The sequence below is a fragment of the Cetorhinus maximus genome, chromosome 20 (genome assembly GCF_964194155.1).
Source record: "Cetorhinus maximus chromosome 20, sCetMax3.hap1.1, whole genome shotgun sequence".
NCBI lineage: Eukaryota > Metazoa > Chordata > Chondrichthyes > Lamniformes > Cetorhinidae > Cetorhinus > Cetorhinus maximus.
The window spans coordinates 83,875,039-83,896,573 of record NC_135898.1 but is presented as its reverse complement, the minus strand read 5'-3'; the positions used below and the strand labels follow the sequence as shown (position 1 = coordinate 83,896,573).

At 44.2% G+C, this 21,535-nt stretch overlaps 2 protein-coding genes across 3 annotated transcripts in view; one reads left to right on the top strand and one right to left on the bottom strand.

Moving 5' to 3' along the window:
* abcc2 (ATP binding cassette subfamily C member 2) overlaps positions 1-19,817 on the top strand; it is a 90,028-nt gene extending 70,211 nt beyond the window's left edge. Inside the window, exons 25-32 of the mRNA XM_078565044.1 lie at positions 5,897-6,096; positions 8,377-8,503; positions 9,500-9,601; positions 10,136-10,279; positions 11,899-12,057; positions 13,928-14,094; positions 15,112-15,306; positions 16,891-19,817. Of these exons, the coding sequence (XP_078421170.1) occupies positions 5,897-6,096; positions 8,377-8,503; positions 9,500-9,601; positions 10,136-10,279; positions 11,899-12,057; positions 13,928-14,094; positions 15,112-15,306; positions 16,891-17,020 (1,224 nt within the window). The 3' untranslated portion in view covers positions 17,021-19,817. The remainder of the gene's footprint in view (positions 1-5,896; positions 6,097-8,376; positions 8,504-9,499; positions 9,602-10,135; positions 10,280-11,898; positions 12,058-13,927; positions 14,095-15,111; positions 15,307-16,890) is intronic.
* The window catches only part of LOC144694520 (dynamin-binding protein-like), a 52,069-nt gene continuing 49,074 nt past the window's right edge, over positions 18,541-21,535 (bottom strand). For both annotated transcript variants that reach the window (XM_078565045.1, XM_078565046.1), the window contains one exon: positions 18,541-20,694. In XM_078565045.1, coding sequence (XP_078421171.1) covers positions 20,509-20,694 — 186 coding nt within the window. In that variant the 3' untranslated portion in view covers positions 18,541-20,508. The remainder of the gene's footprint in view (positions 20,695-21,535) is intronic.

Here is a 21,535-nt window from a genome sequence, read left to right as displayed (position 1 = left end):
AATGGTAGGGGATTTCAATTTCCCCAATATTAACTGGGATAGTCTTAGTGTGAAAGGCTTAGAAGGGCGGGTAGAATTCTTAAAGTGTACCCAGGAGAGCTTTTTGAACCAGCACGTAGAAAGTCCTACAAGAGAAGGGGCGGTACTGGGCCTAATCTTAGGGAATGAAACCAGACAAGTGGTAGAAGTGTCAGTGGGAGAGCATTTCGGGGATAGTGACTATAATTCTGTAAGATTTAAGGTAGTTATGGAAAAGGACAACGATGGACCGGAAATAAAGGTCCTGAATTGGGGGAAGGCCGATTTCAATGTGATAAGACAGGATCTGGCCAAAGTGGACTAAGAGCAGCTACTTGTAGGAAAGTCTACATCAGACCAGTGGGAGTCATTCAAAAAGGAAATTGTGAGAGTTCAGGGCCAACATGTTCCCATAAAGGTGGAGGGTAGGACCAACAAGTCTGGAGAACCCTGGATGTCAAGGGATATAGAGGATTGGATAAGGGAAAAAAACAGAGGCTTATGGCAGATACAGAGGGCTGAAAACAGTGGAAGCCCCAGAGGAGTATAGAAATTATAGTGGGGGGGAGGTACTTAAAAAATAATTAGGAGAGTGAAGAGGGCATGAAAATCACTGGCGGGCAAAATAAAGGAAAATCCCAAAGTATTTTATAAATATACGAAGGGCAAGAGGATAACCAGGGAAAGAGTAGGGCCCATTAGGGACTGAAGTGGTAATCTGTGTGTGAAGCTGGAGGATGTAGGTGAGGTTTTGAATGATTACTTTTAATCTGTGTTCACTATGGAGAAGGACGATGTAGGTGTAGAAATCAGGGAGAGGGACTGTGATATACTTGAACAAATTAGCATTGAAAGGGAGGAGGCATTAGAGGTTTTGGGGGCTTAAAAGTGGATAAATCCCCAGGCCTAGATTAGATGTATCCCAGGCTGCTATGTGAGGCAAGGGAGGAGATTTCAGGGGTTCTGACACTAATTTTCAAATCCACTCTGGCCACAGGAGAGGTGCCAGAGGACTGGAGGACACTGAATGTGGTACCATTATTCAAGAAGGGTAGTAGGGATAAACCAGGTAATTATAGGCCAATGGGCCTAACATCAGGGGTAAGGAAACTATTGGAAAAAATTCTGAGGGACAGGATTAATCTCCATGTCTAACAAATTTGATTGAATTTTTTGAGGAGGTGATTAGTTGTGTAGATGAGGGTAGTGCAGTTAATGCAGTCTACATGGACTTCAGTAAGGAATTGACAAGGTCCCATATGGGAGAATGGTCAAGAAGGTAAGAGCCCATGGGATCCAGGGCAATTAGGCACATTGGACCCAAAATTGGCTAAGTGGCAGGAGGCAGAGGGTGATGGTCAAAGGTTTTTTTTGCAATTGGAAGCCTGTGATGAGTGGTGTACTGCAGGGATCGGTGCTGGGACCCATGCTATTTATAGTGTACATTAATGATTTAGATGTGAATATAGGAGGTATGATCAGTAATTGATTGGGAAGGGTTTAAACTAAAATGGCAGGGGGATTGGAAACTGCAAGGAGTCAGAGGAGGGGGAATCAAGGACAAGAACAAAAGACAGAAAGGGTAATAAGAAAAGTGATAGTCAGAGAAATCAAGGGCAAGAATCAAACAGGGCCTCAATGAAAAATAGTGGGAACAGGGCAAGTAATGTTAAAAAGGCAAACCTTAAGGCTTTGTGCCTTAATGCGAGGAGCATTCGTAATAAAGTGGATAAATTAACCACGCAAATAGATGTAAACAGGTATGATATAGTTGGGATCATGGAGACATGGCGGGAGTGTGACCAGGGATGGGAACTGAATATTCAGGGGTATACAGTATTTAGGAAGGGCAGACAAAAAGGAAAAGGCGGTGGAGTTGTATTGCTGGTTAAAGAGGAAATTAACGCAATAGTGAGGAAAGATATTAGCTCCGATGTGGAACCTGTATGGGTAGAGCTGAGAAAGACTAAGGGGGTTGTATATAGACCCCCAAACTGTCGTGGTGATGTTGGGAATGGCATTAAATAGGAAATTAGAGACGCATGCCATAAAGGAACATCTGTAATTATGGGTGACTTTAATCTGCATATAGATTGGGCAAATCAAATTAGTAACAATACCGTAAAGGAGGAATGGTTTTCTGGACCAACACGTTGAGGAACCAACTAGAGAACAGGCCATCCTAGACTGGGTATTGTGTAATGAGAAAGGAATAATTGGATCTAGTTGTGCCTTGGGGATGAGCAACCATAATATGATAGAATTCTTCAACAAGATGGAGAGTGACGTAGTTGATTCTGAGACTAGAGTCCTGAATCTTAATAAAGGAAACTATGATGGTATGAGGCGCAAGTTGGCTATGATGGATTGGGAAATGTTACTTAAAGGAATGATGGTGGATAGGCAATGGCAAATATTCAAAGAGCGCACGGGTGAACTTCAACAATTGTTTATTTCTGTCTGGCACGAAAGTAAAACAGGAAAGGTGGCCAAACCATGGCTTACAAGGGAAATTAGAGATCATATTAGATCCAAGGAAGAGGCATACAAATTGGCCAGAAAAAACAACAGACCTGAGGATGGGGAGCAGTTTAGAATTCAGCAAAGGAGGACGAAGGGATTGATTAAGAAGGGGAAAATAGGGTATGAGAGTAAGCTTGCGGGGAACATAAAAACTGACTGTAAAAGTTTCTATAGGTATGTGAAGAGAAAAAGATTGGTGAAGACAAATATAGGTCCCTTACAGTCAGAAACAGGGGAATTTATAATGGGGAACAAAGAAATGGCTGACCAACTAAATACATACTTTGGTTCTGTCTTCACAAAGGAGGACACAAATAACATACCAGAAATGTTGGGGAACACAGAGTTTAGTGAGAGGGAGGAACTGAAAGAAATCAATATTGGTAGGGAAGTGGTGTTGGGGAAATTGATGGGTTTGAAGGCTAATAAATGCCCAGGGCCTGATAATCTACATCCCAGAGTACTTAAGGAAGTGGCCCTAGAAATAGTGGATGCATTGGCGGTCATATTCCGAGATTCTATAGACTCTGGAACAGTTCCTACAGATTGGAGGGTAGCTAATGTAACCCCACTATTTAAAAAGGGAGGTAGAGAGAAAACATGGAATTATAGACCAGTCAGCCTGACGTCGGTGGTGGGGAAAGTTCTAGAGTCCATTATAAAAGATTTAATAGCTGAGCACTTGGAAAACAGTGGCAAAATTGGACAGAGTCAGCATGGATTTACAAAAGGGAAAACATACTTGACAAATCTACTGGACTTTTTCGAGGATGTAACTAGTAGAGTTGATGAGGGGGAGCCAGTGGATGTGGTTTATTTGGACTTTCCGAAGGCTTTCGACAAAGACCCACATAAGAGATTAACGTGTAAAATTAAAGCGCATAGAATTGGGGGTAGTGTATTGAGATGGATAGAAAACTGGTTGGCAGACAGGAAACAGAGTAGGAATAAATGGGTCTTTTTCCAAATGGCAGGCAGTGACTAGTGGGGTACCGCAGGGATCGGTGCTGGGACCCCAGCTATTCACAATATATATCAATGATTTAGATGAGGGAACTAAATGTAATATCTCCAAATTTGCAGACGACAGAAAGCTGGGTGGGTGGGCTGTGAGGAAGATGCAGAGATGCTTCAGTGTGATTTAGACAAGCTGAGTGAGTGGGCAAATGCATGGCAGATGCAGTATAATGTGGATAAATGTGAGGTTATCCACTTTGGTAGCAAAAACAGGAAGGTAGATTATTATCTGAATGGCTATAAATTGAGAGAGGGGAATGCGCAAAGAGACCTGGATGTCCTCATACACCAGTCGCTGAAGGTAAGCATGCAGGTGCAGCAGGCGGTAAAGAAGGCAAATGGTATGTTGGCCTTCAAGGCGAGAGGATACAAGTACAGGAGCAGGGATGCCTTGCTGCAATTATACAGGGCCTTGGTGAGACACACCTGGAATATTGTGTGCAGTTTTGGTCTCCTTACCTGAGGAAGGATGTTCTTGCTATGAGGGAGTGCAGCGAAGGTTTACCAGACTGATTCCTGGGATGGCGGGACTGACATATGAGGAGAGATTGAGTCGGTTAGGATTATATTCGCTGGAGTTCAGAAGAATGAGGGGGGATCTCATAGAAACCTATAAAATTCTAACAGGACTAGACAGGGTAGATGCAAGAAGGATGCTCCCGATGGTGGGGGAGTCAAGAACCAGGGGTCACAGTCTGAGGATACGGGGTAGACCATTTAGGACTGAGATGAGGGAGAAATTTGGTGAGCCTGTGGAATTCGCTACCACAGAAAGTAGTTGAGGCCAAAACACTGTATGTTTTCAAGGAGGAGTTAAGATATAGCTCTTGGGGTGAAATGGATCAAAGGATATGGGGAGAAAGCGGGAGCAGGCTATTGAGTTGGATGATCAGCCATGATCATAATGAATGGTGTAGCAGGCTCGAAGGGCTGAATGGCCTACCCCTGCTCCTATTTTCTATGTTTCTATGTAAGTTTGCAGATGACACGAAAATTGGTGGTGTCGTAAATAATGATGACGAAAGCCTTAGATTATAGGACGATATAATGGGCTGGTAAGATGGACAGAGCAGTGGCAAATGGAATTTAATCCTGAGAAGTGTGAGGTGATGCATTTTGGGAGGACTAACATGACAAGGGAATACACAATGAATGGTAGGACCCTAGGAAGTACAGAGGTTCAATGGGACCTTGGTGTACATGTCCATAGATCGCTGAAGGCAGCAGGATAGGTAGATAAGGTGGTTAAGAAGGCCTAATGGATACTTGCCTTTTTTAGCCGAGGCATAGGATATAAGAGCAGGGAGGTTATGTTGGAGCTGTATAAAATGCTAGTTAGGCTGTGTGCAGTTCTGGTTGCCGCACTTTTGGAAGGATGTGATTGTACTGGAGAGGGTGCAGAGGAGATTCACCAGGATGTTGCCTGGGCTGAAGCATTTCAGCTATGAAGAGAGACTGGATAGGCTAGGGTTGTTTTTCTTAGATCAGAGAAGGCTGAGGGGGGACCTGATAGAGGTATTAAAAATTATGAGGGGCATAGATAGGGTAGATAGGAAGAAACTTTTCCCCTTAGTGGAGGTGTCAATAACCAGGGGGCATAGATTTAAAGTAAGGGACAGGAGGTTTAGAGGGGATTTGAGGAAAAATCTTTTCACCCAGAGGGTGGTTGGAATCTGGAAGACACTGCCTGAGGGGGTAGTAGAGGCAGGAACCCTCACAGCATTTAAGAAGTATTTAGATGAGCACTTGAAATGCCACAGCATACAGGGCTACGGGTCAAGTGCTGGAAAATGGAATTAGAATAGATAGCCGGCACGGACACGATGGGCCGAAGGGCCTGTTTCTGTGCTGTATAACTCTATGACGACCACTGCTCATCTGATTCACCTGCCAGTATCTTGCTGTATCTGCCCTGGTGGGGTTTGATGGGGACAGTGTAGAGGGAGCTTTACTCTGTATCTAACCCCGTGCTGTACCTGTCCTGGGAGTGTTTGATGGGGACAGTGTAGAGGGAGCTTTACTCTGTATCTAACCCCATGCTGCACCTGTCCTGGGAATGTTGATGGGGATAGTGTAGAGCAAGTTTCAATTTGCCGGCCACGATTCAGTACTGCGAAAATGGTATCGAGTTGCGCGTTTGACACTCAATAGGAATGTTTGTGTTTTTAACTTTCATTCTTGAAATAAAGCAGTTGTGTGATGTATCGTGGGTCTGTTATTATTTGGATTTCAAATCTGCATCATAGTATTTCAATCATTCACTGTTTGACTCCTATTGAGGAAAGCAGCAAACCTGCTGCCTCAGATTATTGACCTGAGAACCCATTTGTTGTTGCAGATCTTTTTTATCGTCACATCACGGCAGCTTCGACGGTTAGAATCTGTGACCGGGTCCCCCATCTACTCACACTTTAGTGAGACAGTGATTGGTTTGCCCATAATTCGAGCCTATGGGCATCAGGCCCGATTCCTGATGAACAATGAACAAATCATTAATGGAAACGTGAAATGTATCTTTCCCCGGATTGTAGCAAACAGGTAATATCCTTTCCTGTGTGTTTGCTCCTGCTTTTCTTAACAGTTTTAAAATTCATTCATAAATGCTAGGCCAACATTTATTGCCCATCCCTCATTGCCCTTGTTCAGAGGGCATTTAACATTGCTATGGGTCTGGAGTCATATGTACGACCAGGTAAGGACAGCAGACTTCCTAAAGGGAAGTAGCCAGATGGGTTTTTGCAACAATTGGCAATGGTTTCATGGTCATCATCAGGCTTTTAATAGCAGATTTTTTATTGAATTCCAATTTTACCATCCACCATGGTGGGTTTTGAACCCAGGCCCCCAGAGCATTACCCTGGGTTTCTGGAATACTAGTCCATTGACAATATCACTATGCTAACACCTCCCTGTATCTGTGGGGCGCAGAGACCATAATCATTGTGTAATCATTGTGTGGGGACCTGATGGAATCTGAAATGAACAGAGCATTCAATCAATTGTCGAATCTTACACCACAGGCAGAGAGAGGGGGTCTCAGTGGCACAGTGGGCTCATGTCCCTGCCACTGAGCCGGAGCTCCAGGTTTAAGTCCTACCCCACTACTTAATGGCCAAGGAAGGTGCATTCGTAATGTTAGCAAACAGGTTAATTATCAACCTGCAGATCCTTCTAACACACACCAAGTAGAAGTAGAAGAGATTCCTGGTCAGCCATGTGATGGTAAGAAAGTGGAGCCTCTACCATCACTATCCATAGCTCCAGACTACAACAACATGTGAATGTTGCCATAGGAGCTTGGATTCCCTGAGTGAACTGTAACACATCACCATCATGCAATATTAATTGATTTACCTCCTCTCTTGTGACCTTTTCAACCTTGGGGGTGGCAGCCTACTACTGGCTGCTGTAACATGTGTGAATAGTCAGTGTGAGTTGTTCGACTGCGGGTGCATCACACTCGAACCTATCCTGTCCTGGAGTAAACATATGCACTTGCAGGCAGGAGTAAAGATCATAAGTAAAGATTCTTCACCTGCTTGCATCAAGAGTACTCATGCTAGTTAGAGCTCCCTCTATTACTGCCTCCCCCCACCTCATCCTCCCTCTTTATGACACTAAAAATTACTTCTTTGACCAAGCTTCTGGCCACCTATCCTAGTGTCTGGGAGGTCTTGTGGCACAGTGGCTAGTATCCCTGCCCCAGATTCAGGTCCTGTCCCAGGACTTGATGGCGAAGGAAGGTATGTTCATAATGTGGTCAAACAGTTTAATTATCAATCTGCAAATCCTTCCAACACATACCAATGACAGGCAGTAAGAGCGGAGGAAATTCCTGGTCAGCCATGCGATGGAAAGAATACTGGAGCCTCTACCATCACTATCCATAGCTCCAAACTGCAACATGCCTGTAAAAGTACAGGCTGCCATAGCAACTTGGACTCCCTGAGTGAACTATAACACACCACCACTACATCACAGGAGGAGACCATTCAGCCCATCATGTCTGTTCTGGCTCTTTGAAAGAGCTAACCAATTAATCCCAATCCCCTCTTTCCCCAAAGTTCTGCAATTTTTTTTCCTTTTCAGTGTTTATACAATTCCCTTTTGAAAGTTACTATTAAATCTGCTTCCACCGTCCTTTCACGTGGCGCATTCCAGATTGCAACAACTTGCAATGTTAAATCAAAATTCTCACCCTCCCGCTCTTGTTCTCTTGCCAATAATCTTAAAATCTGTGTCCTCTGGTTACCAACCCTCCAGCCAGGGAAAAATGTGTATCTCTATCTATTCTGCCAAAACCCCTCATAACTCCCAATGCCTCAATTAAATTACCTGTTAACCTTCTCAGCTCTAATATAAAGGTGTAATCTGAGGCTAGGTTAACAGTTGGACATTAACTTGTAAGGCAAGGCAAGTGAAGAGGATAGATTATGCTCCGACAGTGTAGCACTTGGCTTAGATTTTGTGCTCAAGTCTCTGGAGTGGGGCTTAAACCCACAACCTTCTGACTCAGAGATAAGAAATAAAAACAGAAAGCGCTGGAAAAACTCAGCAGGCCTGGCAGCATTTGTGGAGAGAGAAACAGAGTTAACATTCTGAGCCCGTATGATTCTTCTTCAGACTCAGAGGTAAGAGTGGCTACCAAATGGACCACATTGACGCCTACATAATTCACTGCACATGAAATAGTTTGGGATGTATCTGAGAGGCTCATATAAGGAGCTATATGAGATATGTTTATATTTAACCTGCATACTGTTGGTAGTCTGCCCCATTGTAGCTGTAAGGTAACCATCACATTGTCTTTCCTGGCAGGTGGCTTGCAATTCGCCTGGAGTTTGTCGGCAATTTAGTGGTGTTCTTTGCTGCTCTGTTTTCTGTTATTTCCAGAGGCAGTTTGGATAGTGGGCTGGTTGGTCTCTCCATTTCATATGCATTAAATGTGAGTACATTGTAGACATATACTGGTTGGGTTGATTCAGCTGTTTCAACATTTCTAAATATCATGTGTTGGGCCAAACTCCTCTGGCTAAACGTTTCCTTTCTGCCCAGTTCTCCCCATGGCCCTCTTGCAGCTGAGATACCTAAAGTTATTGGGACTAGCAGTATTTTCACACCCATCTTCACCTGATTAAGGGCAAGTAGGGATGGGCAATTAGTGTCGGCCTTGCCAGTATTCCTCACATCCCCACAATGAATAATAAAAATCAATTACTTTTATCTGAGAAGGATTATTCTAGAATTGTAGAAATGTTGCTACTGGAGGAAGCCATTTGGCCCATCCTGCTTTTCCTTGTGCTAGCTCCCCTCTGGAGCCAACTTGCTATCTAATCCCATATAACATCGTCATTCCTACTCCCTTCGAGATTTACTTCCGTCAAGTGCTTCTGTAATTCCGTCTCAAATATCCTGACCCTGGTTTAATGTATTCCATAATCTAAGAGTCCTATGCATGAGAACATTTCTTCCACCTTTCCAGTTCAAGTTCTAAAGTTAAATGTCTTTACACGGCTTCCTCAGAGGAATGAATGAGTTACGGAGTCTGTGTGGCTTCTTCCTCCAGTAGCAGTAAGGATCAAGATTGTTTCAAGGATACCTACCAAGCTAAGGACTCTGCATGTTTGACATGAACCTCCATGTGTGAGGGAATCACAGACACAGACCCACATCCCATCACCTTATGGGGGAGTCACGGATGCAGGCCTGCACCGCATTGAGTACTCGAGGACACAGACCCCATCATTTAACTGTGTGTGGAAGCGCAGGCACAGACCTGTGCCCTATCCTGCTGTGGTGTGGACCTTCAGCATCTGCCTGGGATTGTGGCACTGCCTAGTGTAACTCTGGTGAATGTTGTCATTCAGTGAGCTGAGCCACTCTCTGTCTCTTCCTCTTGTGCTTGCTTTGACCAATTGTTTTTCTGTCCACCTCTCCCTAGGTGACCCAGGCACTGAATTGGCTGGTCAGGCAGACATCTGAGCTGGAGACTAACATTGTGTCTGTGGAGAGAGTTTCCGAATATACCAAACTGGACAATGAGGTATCCAGAATGCAGTGATGGGAATGAGGGGAAATGAATACAGGGTTCCCTGGAATTGGGAGGCAGCAATGAGACAGGCATCAATCATCATAGACAGGAGGACTGGAATTGATTTGAGTTACACCAATGGTACAGTACAGAAACAAAGTGCAGTGTGATAATGGCTGCATTACCTGCTATCATTTTATGTAATGTTGATCGAGGGATAAATATTGGCCCCAGAACACCGGAGAGACTTCCCCTGCTCTTGTTTGAAATGCAAGTTCTTTCCTTTAGGCTGGTGAGAGGAAACGCAGTGAGGATTGACAACCCCCTCTCGCTCACCCCACCCTGCCATAACTCCCTGAAGATTGAGAGTGTTGGGACATTTAGTGCCGTTTAGAGTGAACTGATATCTGGGGGACATGTACTGCTCTACTCTCGGCTCATTATCCAGCAATGGTCAAGAGAGGAATTTGGGAATTTTTATAAAGTTTAACGCATAAAAAGAAAGGTTGCTTTTAATGATTTTTTTTCAAATTTGTTTCTTCTCAGGCTCTTTGGGTAATGGACCATCGACCAGAAAAGGACTGGCCAGACAAGGGGGAGATTAAATTCCTGGATTATAAGGTTCGTTACAGACCAGAGCTGGATCTGGTGCTACACGGCCTCACCTGTGACATCAGGACAAATGAAAAGGTAAAATAAAAATAAAATCATAGAATCTCACAGCTTAGAAGTAGGTGATTCAGCCCATTGTGCCTATGTCGGCTTTCTGAAAGAGCCATCCAATTAGTCCCACAGCCCCTGCTCTTTCCCAATAGTCCTGCAAATTTGACCTTTTCCTATTTATCCAATTGCTTTTTGAAAGTTACTATTGAATATGCTTCCACCACCCTTTCAGGCAGCGCATTCCAGATCCTAACTCGTTGTGTGATAAAGAATTCTCCTCCTCTCCCCCTCTGCACTTTTACTAATTACCTGGAATCTGGGACCTCTAGTTCTCCTGCTAATGGGAACAGTTTCTCCTTATTTACTCTCTATCAAAAACCTTAATAATTTTGAATGAGTCTACTAAATTTCGTCTTAACTCTCTGCTCTAAGGAGAACAATCCCAGCTTCTCTAGTCTCTCCACATAACTGGAGTCTCTCATCCCTGGAATCATTCTGGTAAACCTCCTCTGCACCCTTCCGAAGGCCATGAAATCCATTCTAAAGTGCAGTGCCCAGAATTGAACACAACACTGCAGATGAGGTTTAGCCAGTGTTTTATAATGGTCATGATTTTCAACCATTTGTGCCCTTTTCTCAAAACTTATTTCTTCTTTGCAAATTGGGCAGTCTTGTTGGTTCAGTAAATTCACTAACCAGATCAGGAAGGACTTAGGTTAATCTGTGGTTTGCGCTATGGTAGTTAATCTGAGAGTGCCCCAGTCGACCACAGCATCACAGAGTCAAGGAGGAGAGAGGGGAAAGAAATGAATGCACTGTGGTTCAATATTCCTGATTGCTGTCCAGTTAAAGCTTGGCACTTGGCCATAACATTGGACTCATTTGTGATGCACTGCACAGTCAAATAGCTTTCATACTGGAGAATGGTCGCCAAGAACAATGTTGACAACTCTCCTCTCGTGCAGTTTAAATTGTTGTTCCCTTTAGAACTTATATTCTTGAGAACTTGCCCTGATGAGTGTAAGATGAAAACATCAACAGCATGTCTATTTTTTCAGCAACACTCAAGTTCTGAACCACCAAAGGGCTATGTTGTCTTTTGTTAAAATGTTTATTGAATAGGGGCAGTGTCTGCTCTCTCAGACAGGTGTGTGTCTGCTCTCTCAGACAGGTGTGTGTCTGCTCTCTCTCAGGTGTGTGTCTGCTCTCTCTCTCAGACAGGTGTGTGTCTGCTCTCTCTCTCAGACAGGTGTGTGTCTGCTCTCTCTCTTTTACAGGTGTGTGTCTGCTCTCACAGATGTGTGTCTGCTCTCTCTCAGACAGGTGTGTGTCTGTTCTCTCTCAGACAGGTGTGTGTCTGTTCTCTCTCAGATAGGTGTGTGCCTGCTCTCTCTCTCTCAGGTGTGTGTCTGCTCTCTCTCTCTCCCAGACAGGTGTGTGTCTGCTCTCTCTCTCAGACAGCTGTGTGTCTGCTCTCTCTCTGACAGGTGTGTGTCTGCTCTCTCTCTCACAGATGTGTGTCTGCTCTCTCTCAGACAGGTGTGTGTCTGTTCTCTCTCAGACAGGTGTGTGTCTGCTCTCTCTCAGACAGGTTTGTGTCTGATATTTGTGTCTGATATTTCTCTCTCTCTTTCTCTCTGCCACAGATTGGCATTGTTGGTAGGACTGGTGCTGGGAAATCCTCCTTGACCAACTGTCTATTCCGCATCATTGAATCAGCTGGGGGGAAGCTCCTCATTGATGGACTGGACATCTCCACCATCGGGCTACATGATCTGAGACAAAGACTCACCATCATCCCACAGGTAAGAAGGGAAAACAGAAGGAATTTGCATTTCTATAGCACCCTTCACTGCCTCAGGATGTCTGAAGGAGCTTTGAAATGTAATGTTGTAATATCAAGAAACATGACAACTGGTTTACACACAGTAAGATCCCACAAATAGGAACGTGATAATGAACAGATCATCAGCTTTTTCGTGATGTTGACTGAGGGATGAATATTGATCAGGACACCAGGAAGCTCTACATATTTTGTGTGATAACCTTAGTATTGGAGCTAGGTCATTCAGGAGTGAAATCAGGAGGCAATGCTTCACACATGGTAGTGTGAATCTGGAAGTATCTCCCTCAAAAAGGCTTGGATGCCATGATTTTTTTATTCATTCATATGATGTGGGTGTCGCTGGCTAGGCCAGCATTTATTGCTCACCTCTAATTGGTGGGGGAAGGAAAAACTCAAGACTAAAATCGACAGATGCTTGCTGGGGGTAAGGGTATCAAACGGTATGGCGCCAAATAGAGCTGAGGTACAGATCACCCATGATATGACTGAACAGCAGGGCAGGCTCGAGGGCTGAATGGCCTTCTCTGTTCCTATGAAAGGTAAGGTCACTTACGCCAACCACACCCAAGCTCCCATTCTTTAGCGCTGACTTTGCACTGATGGGAGGTGGACTATTGTGAGTGATGTGACCTGCTTGTGGAGATTGGAACGAGTGTGTGGATGGCTTAATGATCTTTACAATATTGCTGAAAAGAGAGACATGTTGCTAGGCAGCACTGGCTGAACAATCCTGAGTGTGCTAATAGCTACAATAACAATCAATTCCTGATAATCAGCCAAGCTCGTAACTCAATTACGCTTGCTAGAAGCAGCATACATTCGTACACAGGAATGCATTCTCTGCAAACAAAAGGTATATGTTCAAGCCTTGCACCTTTTTTGAATTACCTGGGAATTTGGGGAGCCTGTAGTTCCCCGTTGCTTTCTCCATAGCAATGCCTTGGCCAATCAGAGTGGACTTGCCATCTAATCAGCACCCTTTGCTCCTATAAATAGTATAAATTGTTGTGATCATTTTTCTGCATTACCAAGCGAAGATCTTGGCAATACTCGTTGCACACATCTTTTGATAAATAGCATTCAGGAGCAGGAATCCTGGTTGATATTCCTCCTGCCCTTCCATTTTTCTAGGCCAATGGGCACTGAGACTAATGATACTTCCTGCACTGTCAACCTGATCAGTAGACCCTGCACAGGCCAGAAATTCAACCTGGAACCTCACTGCTCTGTTGGCCTGAATACATCAGATATCAGAGGAACTTTCACAGAATCTTCCTCCCACCTTTTCATAGAATCAGGAGGCCATTTGGTTTATCGTGTCTGTGGCTGCTCTTGGAAAGAGTCCCACTCCCCCATACTCTTTCACCATAGCCCAGTAAATCCTCCCTCTATTTATCCAATTCCTCTTTGAAAATTTGAAAGTCAGGTAGTGCATTACTTGCTGTGTTTAAAAAACGTCTCTTCATCTCCCCTGTAGCTCTTCTGTCAATTATTTTAAATATGTGTCTTCTGGTTACTGACCCTTCTGTCACTGGAAAGAGTTTTTCACCATTTTCTCAATTCAAGATCATACCATGTTTTTGATAACATTGTTATAAACCTCCATGGCCCTAAGCAGAACAATCCTAGTCTCTCCACCTACCTGAAATCCCTGGAACCACTTTGCACAATCTTCTCTGCACCCTTTCTAAGGTGTTGCCATCCTTCCTAAGGTGTGTGTACGTTTGCAAAGGATAACCTGACCAAGTAAGTTTGGAACATTCTAGCTGGGGAAATGAGAGTGGTGGAACCAAGCGTGCACTGACAAACCTCGATTATTTCGTTGTCAGGATCCCGTGCTGTTCTCGAGCACGTTCCGGATGAACTTGGATCCTTTCAACAGATACACGGATGAGGAGGTCTGGAGATCATTGGAGCTGGCTCATCTGAAACAGTACACTCGTAGTTTACCCAACAAACTGCAGCACCAAGTATCCGAGGGGGGCGAGAACCTCAGGTATGTTAAATACTGGCCAATCACAGGGCTTGGACCAAGCCTGGTTGGGAAAATCGCAGAAGCTATTGGTTGTTGTATCAAAGTGAACTTCCTTTAGAACTGTAAACTTAACCTGGGCTCCACACTCTTGTGTCAAACTACCGACAGTGAACCAGAGATAGGGAAGGAACAATCATGGTTCATAATGTGTACCAGTGTGTACCATCTACAAGATGTGCTGCAGCAACCCACCAAGGCTCCTTCAACAGCACAGTCCAAACCTGCGACCTCTACCGCCTAGAAGGACAAGGGCAGCAGATGCATGGGAACACCACCACCAGCAAATTCCCCTCCAAGTAGGATTGCCAACCCTGGATGGACATATTCCTGAAGGCTTCACTATATGTCCTCCCTGTTCCAACCATCCCACCCCATCGCCAATATTTTTAAACAAATAAATCGTAAGTGTGCAAGGGAATTACACAGTTATTTTGTTTTTTTAAAGCTCTATGAGTTTTTTTCCTGGGTTTGCTTGAAGCAGTGTTCAGGAGATTAACCGTTAATTCCTGGAGACTCCAGGACAATCCTGGAGGGTTGGCAATTCTGTCTCCAAGCCATTCCCCATCCTGACTTGGAAATATATCGCTGTTCCTTCACTGTTGCTGGATCAAAATCCAGGAACTCCCTCCCTAACAGCACTGTGGGTGTACCTACACCACATGGACTGCAGCAGTTCAAGAAGGCAGCTCACCACCACCTTCTCAAAGGCAATTGGGATGGGCAATAAATTCTGGCCTTGTCAGTGACACTCAACTACCATAGAAGAATATAAAAAAATTGACCCTTGGTGTAGGGTGTTTGAGAGAGGGAAAGAGAAAGAGAGAACATGGTGAAGCTCAGCTCCCTTGACTCCTCAATGTCATGAGCTGATTGCAAACATGCTTGGCCCAAAGACCTTATATAAATTTTTACAAAAATCACTCTGAATTGTGGTTTAGGGGTTGGTTATTTATTTGGTTCTGTTTTGTTTTCCTTCAGTGTGGGTCAGCGGCAGCTGCTGTGTCTTGCCAGAGCCCTCTTGCGGAAATCCAAGATCCTCATCCTGGACGAGGCCACAGCTGCTATTGATCTTGAAACAGATGACCTGATCCAGACCACTGTTCGGACAGAGTTTGCAGACTGCACCGTGCTGACCATTGCCCATCGCCTACACACCATCATGGACAGCACAAGGTAAAGAACCTGTAATTGTACAGCATCCTGCACAACCTCAGTATGTCTCAAAGCGCTATACAGCCAATGATGTACCTTTTTGAAGAGTAGCCATTGTTGTAATGTAGGAAACGTGGAACTCAATTTACACACAGCAAGATCCCACAAACAATAACGTGATCATGATCAGATAATCTGGTTAATGATGTTGATTGTGGACTATGCAAAACAATCATGTCCCAGTTTTCTAGTTAGCTGTAGAGGGGAATACAGCTGAGTTCGATCTTGACTTGCATGTCTCTCTCATACACCCCACCCACACATACAGACAAATGAGGGTGGTGTAGTGGTAATATCACTGGACTACAGCAGCCCAGCTAATGCTCTAGGGACATGGGTTCAAATCCCACCATAGCAGCTGGTGAATTTGAATTCAATTAATAAATCTGGTCTTAGTAATGGTGAACATGCAAGTATCATCAATTGTCATAAAGCCCCATCTGGTTCACTAATGACCTTTAGCGAAACGTGTGACTCCAGATCCACAGCAATGTGGTTGACTCTTAAATGCCCTCTGAAATGTTCAGTTCAAGGGCAATTAGGGATGGGCAACAAACGCTGGCTTTGCCAGCGACAGCCAAATCCCATGAAAATATAAAGGATGTCTACACACACCTATATATATATATGCCTTCCTCACAAGATCATTGCGTGAGCTCAGGGTTGATTAAAAAGAGAAAAGGCCTCACACTTTAAGTCTTTTCTATGGGCAGAATTTAGCCCTGGTCGGGCCGGCTCTTCAGGGGTGGTTGGGAAGTTGACCACTGCTCGCGATCGAAGCCGGAAGGTGATTTCACGCTGTTGGGCCAATTAAGGCCCGCCCAGTGTGAAATGCGAGTAGCAGCACATGTGACTCTGTCACATGTGTAGGGACATGTTATAATTGAAATTTAAAAAAAATTTATTTTATTTTTATTTGGTGTTGGAAGCCCGTGGATGAGGTTCCCAAAAAAAAAATGCAAAGGCTGCCTGGCCTTTTCGCCTGCCCGCCAACCATAAGGTTGGATGTGGGCAGCGAAAAATTTAACTTAATTGATATTTTAATGGCCTTAGTAGGCCTTCTAAATGTCGGTGGGTGTGCTGCCGATTCCTGCGTGCACCCGCCGACTGAACTACCACGTGACTGCGCGTTGATGGCAGGACGCTGACCCATCTTTTCACGCTCGAGCGGGTGCCTGCCCACCGAGGTGAAAATTCTGTATATTTCTGGCATGGGAGATGTTAACCAGCGTCCCCTGGTGGAGGAACGATTTATACTAGAGAAGAAAAGGGATTGGTTGGCAAGTCAACTCTGGCCAAGGCATTGCCATGGTGAAAGCAACACAAACTACAGGCTCCCCCAGCTCCCGGGTAGTTCAAAAAAGCCACAGGCTTGAACATATTCCTTGTGCCTTTTCCTCCTGTAGTATAAATTGTTGTGATCGTTTGAAATTTGGTATTTGTCCTGATGAGTCCAAGATGAAAAACTTGGGCAACATGTCTCTCCTTTCAGCAATATTCAAGTTCTCTACCATGTGACAATAACCTCTCTTTGTTTTGTGATAGGGTGATGGTTTTGGACGCTGGAAAAATCGTTGAATTTGACACTCCCTCTGCTCTCCTCCAAAGCCAAGGACTTTTCTATTGTATGGTAAAGGATGCAGGCATAACATTAACAGGGGACACAGCGTTTTGAGAGTTCCACTGGACATGACAACACGATGTCAGTAACAACTGAATGAAAGTTCTGTTACTGCTTTAGTGCACATGTGTCGATGCTGTACAATTCAGTGACCTGAGGCATCTGGGCTTTACAACAGGCTCCCAAAATTTCCTTCCTTATTTTTAAATATGAAAATGACTTGGAATGAAGCATTGATGATTTGCAACATATGAGAGCTCAGTATGGCTGGAATTTTATCCATGGCATTTACCAGGCGAGATGCTTATGGCACAGGAGATGTACCATGGTTTGGTTAACAGGGCAGTCGGCGATGGATTGAGATTTAACAGCTAGTCTACTGAAACTCTGAGCCACGTATTAATATTGCACCACACTCTTAGTTAAGGGATTATCAAATTCTGCTTAACACCCCCATCCCTCCACCATGCTCACCGACCTACATTGACTTCCTCTTTATCAATGCCTCAATTTTCTCATTTTCAAATCCCTCCACTGCCTAACCCCTCCCTACCTTTGTAATCTCCTCCAGCCCCACACAGAGCTCTCTGTGCTCTTCCAAATTCTGGTTTCTTGAGCACCCAGATTTTAATTGCTCCTCCTTTGACAGCTATGCCTTCAGCTGTCAAGGCCCCAAGCTCTGGCATTCCCTAAACCTGTCCATCTCTCTCTCTCTCCTCTTTGACCAAGCTTTTGTTCTCCTATCCTAATGTCTTTTTGGGTGGCTGTGTTAATTTTTGTTTGAGAATCACACATGGAGCGCTTTAGCACACTCTGCTATGTTAAAGGTGCTATAAAATTCAAGTTGTTGCTGGTTTATAAGTGCAATTGTTATGTACTGTTTTAGACAACAGTCTCAGCTCTTCCCTAATGAAAGAGAAAGAATTTCTGTGATTTAAACCAATGTTTTAGTCTGAATGGTGTGCTATTGTGGGGCAGTTGTAGTGTGCCTGATCTTGCAATGTTTGATGGGTAAGATTGAGGCTACTGGCATTGCCACAATCACAGGTTCAATTTGCATATTACACAAGGATAAATAACGTCTGTTCTACTTACTGTGCCTGTGTGAATCAGAGTGTGTGTTAAGGCAGGAATGGAATTCTGTTTTAATGCTGAGTAATTTGGCTTCATCTCAAGAGGTGTTGATTAAAATCAGCTCTGCCTTTTGCCTCTGAGCAGTATTGGATTGTGACTATGTGTGGGAGGTGGGCGTATGCTCACTTGCAAAATCAATTCCTTTCTCAGGAACCAATTATTGAGAAACTGGACAGTAAACACAAGAGCTTTGTTTCAGAATATCACTGAGGGGGTCAGCACTCAGGAGGTCAGGGGTCAGTTACTTGGGGGGAGGGGGAACCCAGCTATTAGGCATCATGGGAGCTAGCTTTCAGGTACTGTACTGGGTGACTGGTGAACACCCAACAGGAGTCACAACCTTCAGGAAAGAAAAGGAAGAAAATGAGGAGGGAAAAAAAATGGTCAATTAAACTTCAAGCTACTAAACGTGTCTTTCACAGACACACACGCACACAATGTTGAACAAATAAAATCCTTTTAATTGAAGAAATGAGAGATACCTTCATATGTTGATGGACTGCACAGGATGGATAGACTGCATCCATTGATTAGAAAGAGCTGTTCTAGCTGCTGAATGGGAGTGTTAATATGTAAACTTGCTGCAGATCGGGAACACTGCAGCTATGGCCATCTTTGTATAGCACCAAAATGTCAAAGCGGGTTTGGCCTGTATTAGTTCCAACAATTAATCCATTTGATCAGTTTAAACCAAAAACCCTTTCAGAAACATCCTTGAAGAAATAAGACACCAACTCCACTGGAGGGCCCACTGCTCTCTTCCACCGCCTCAGAAGGTAAGCCAGCGCAAACCATTGGATCTGATATGGCAACCGTCTTTGCACTGTTTTTCCAGAGCAATTTTCCATCACTGAACCCTGCCAAGGGTGCCAGGCTGGCACCGCAAGGATGTTCTAGACCCACAATAAAGACCTGGGACAGGAGTTTGAGGTACACCAGGAGCTGGCCAGTTCTGGGGATCTTGTCTAGTGCCAGGGACAAGGAATATCAGCCTTAAACTCCATTGTTGTTGCCCATGTGCAACAGTCAAGGAGCCGGAACACTGGGTGCAGGAGGTTGGGTCACAAACATACAAAGCTGTGGTAAAGATTAGCTGCCTTTCGAGCATGACTAAGATACTCTGTCAAAACAACACTGAACAGCTGAATAACATGCACCTTTGGCCATACTAACCAACTTTAGGAACTGATTGAAAGCAAGTTTTAGGCACAGGCACACGTGCACACTGACACACAATGGTGTACTTTTTACCCAAATTTCTACACTACCCCCCGTCCCATGTTCCCTCCTTAATATTTTAGACAGTCTCCGTTGTCCATCGCTGTTAAGAAGAGGAAGGATCCATTTATCCCCTGTTCTGCCATTCAATCAGATCATGGCTGATCTCCTCCAGCCTTTTGTATTTTGATGTTGTTCATCAGTTGCAACCCGAGATTCAGATATTTGGTTTAGAAACCCTCCTCCTCCCCCGATCTCCCTCAATCGCCCCATTGGTCCTATACCATCAACATCATGAACCAGATGGACTGCCCACTGTTTTCCACGCTTGTCAGACTAACAGAACATCTCCTGAACAATAAGTTACTGCTAAGGCCTCGCCCTCTCACCAGTCACTTCCAAAAGTAATACTCCAGGTGGTTAAGTTGCAAACTTCTGGTCTTGTGTAGTGTAAAATACCAATGTGCAGTCAAGGATACATTCAGCTGAAAATGCCACTTTCCACATGTAAAAACAGCTGGGGGTATGGTTTAATTACGGCCTAGCTTGAGGCTTTTTATACTGGAAATAATCACCAGACGGTATATCTGAAACCTCTCTCAGCAACGGGACACAATTCCCCCATCAGTTTATAAATTGTGCCTTATTCGTGAATAAATTGTAGGTTGCTACAAGGTTATGCAAATACACAATAGGAAAATCTGGCTCTTTGTGTTGTCCTGATTTCAAAATGGTTACCTTGGAAACATTGTGGTGGCGGGGGGGGGTTGGGGGGAGAAGAGAGAGAGACCAGATCAGTAAAACAGATTTGAAATACTGTTAAATTCTTTAAAAAAAAATTGTTCTGGGAATTGTATTATATCTATATATATATAAAATATATATATATATTTTTTAAGCACTAATACATTGTCAATTGAGGTCATTTTTGTATAATGCCAAAATGTCAAAGCAGGTTTGGCCTAGATTAGTTCCAGCAATTATTCCATTTTCTCAGTTTAAACTAAAACCCTTTCAGAAACATCCTTGGCGAAATAAGACACCAATTCCATTGAGGGGTCCACTGCTGTCTTCCACTGCCTTGAGCTTGGAGTGAGACAGCTTTTACTCTTAGGCTCGATTGTCTTAAAACACAAGAGGGCGTGCATAGCTGTTTCTTCCTTTCTCTCCCCCCTTGCACTCCTCATTCTTCACGTGTATTCAGTCTTTCTGATGTAAGTGGCGGGGACATAACCCCGCCTTCCGTTAGCTTCTGCCAGCCACCATTCCTGGTTTCCATTCATGTCTTGGAACCGCAGGATTCGCACACGCTGGTTGTTGACTATGGAAAGTTCATTAGCGCACCGGGCTCGGAAATCATAGACTGCATAGTAAACCTAGAGAGAGGGGGGGAGGCAGCGAGAGGAGGAGGGAGAGAGAGACAGAAACAACAAAGAAAAAATAATCAGACATGTGACAGATTTCAAGTTGTGCAGTAGCTCCTCATTACGGAACAGAAAAGACTCATTCAATCCCAACACTTCATCCAGTACTGATTACTGACCTCAAACCAATGCTGTTAACTTGGCTCATTTGGGTCCGAACACTTGAGGTGCCTTGAGCACATAATCTACCCTGAACCTTCAGTGCATTCCTGAGGGAGAGCTGCACTGTCTAAGGTGGACTTGTATTTCTATAGCACCCTTCAGGAGCTTAGGACATCCGAAAGTGCTTTACAGGCAGTGTAGTCACTGTAGCAAATGCGGCAGCCAATTTGCACAGTCCTACAAACAGCAATAAGAGAATGAAAAAATAATCTGATTTAGTGCCATGGGATTGTTTACAGCCACCTTTGAGGTCAGATGAGACATTAAACTGAGGGCCCAGCTGTCCGTTCAATTGAACATTAAAGACGCCACCTCATTATTTTGAACAAAAGGTTCTCCCTGGTGTCCTGGCCAATGTTTATCCCTCAATCAACATCACAAACAGATTATCTGGTCATTATCACGTTGCTGTTTGTGGGATCTTGCTGTGCGTCATTGAGCTGCAGTGTTTCCTACGTTACAACAGTGACTACACTACAAAAAGTACTTCATTGGCTATAAGACGTGTTGGGAATTCCTGAATTTGCGAATGGCATTACAGGAATGGGAGTCCTTCTTTCATTTAGGGGTCATCATCCATTTTAAACGTCAAACATCTTCCAACCTGCCCCATTCCACCAGATCACTGGAG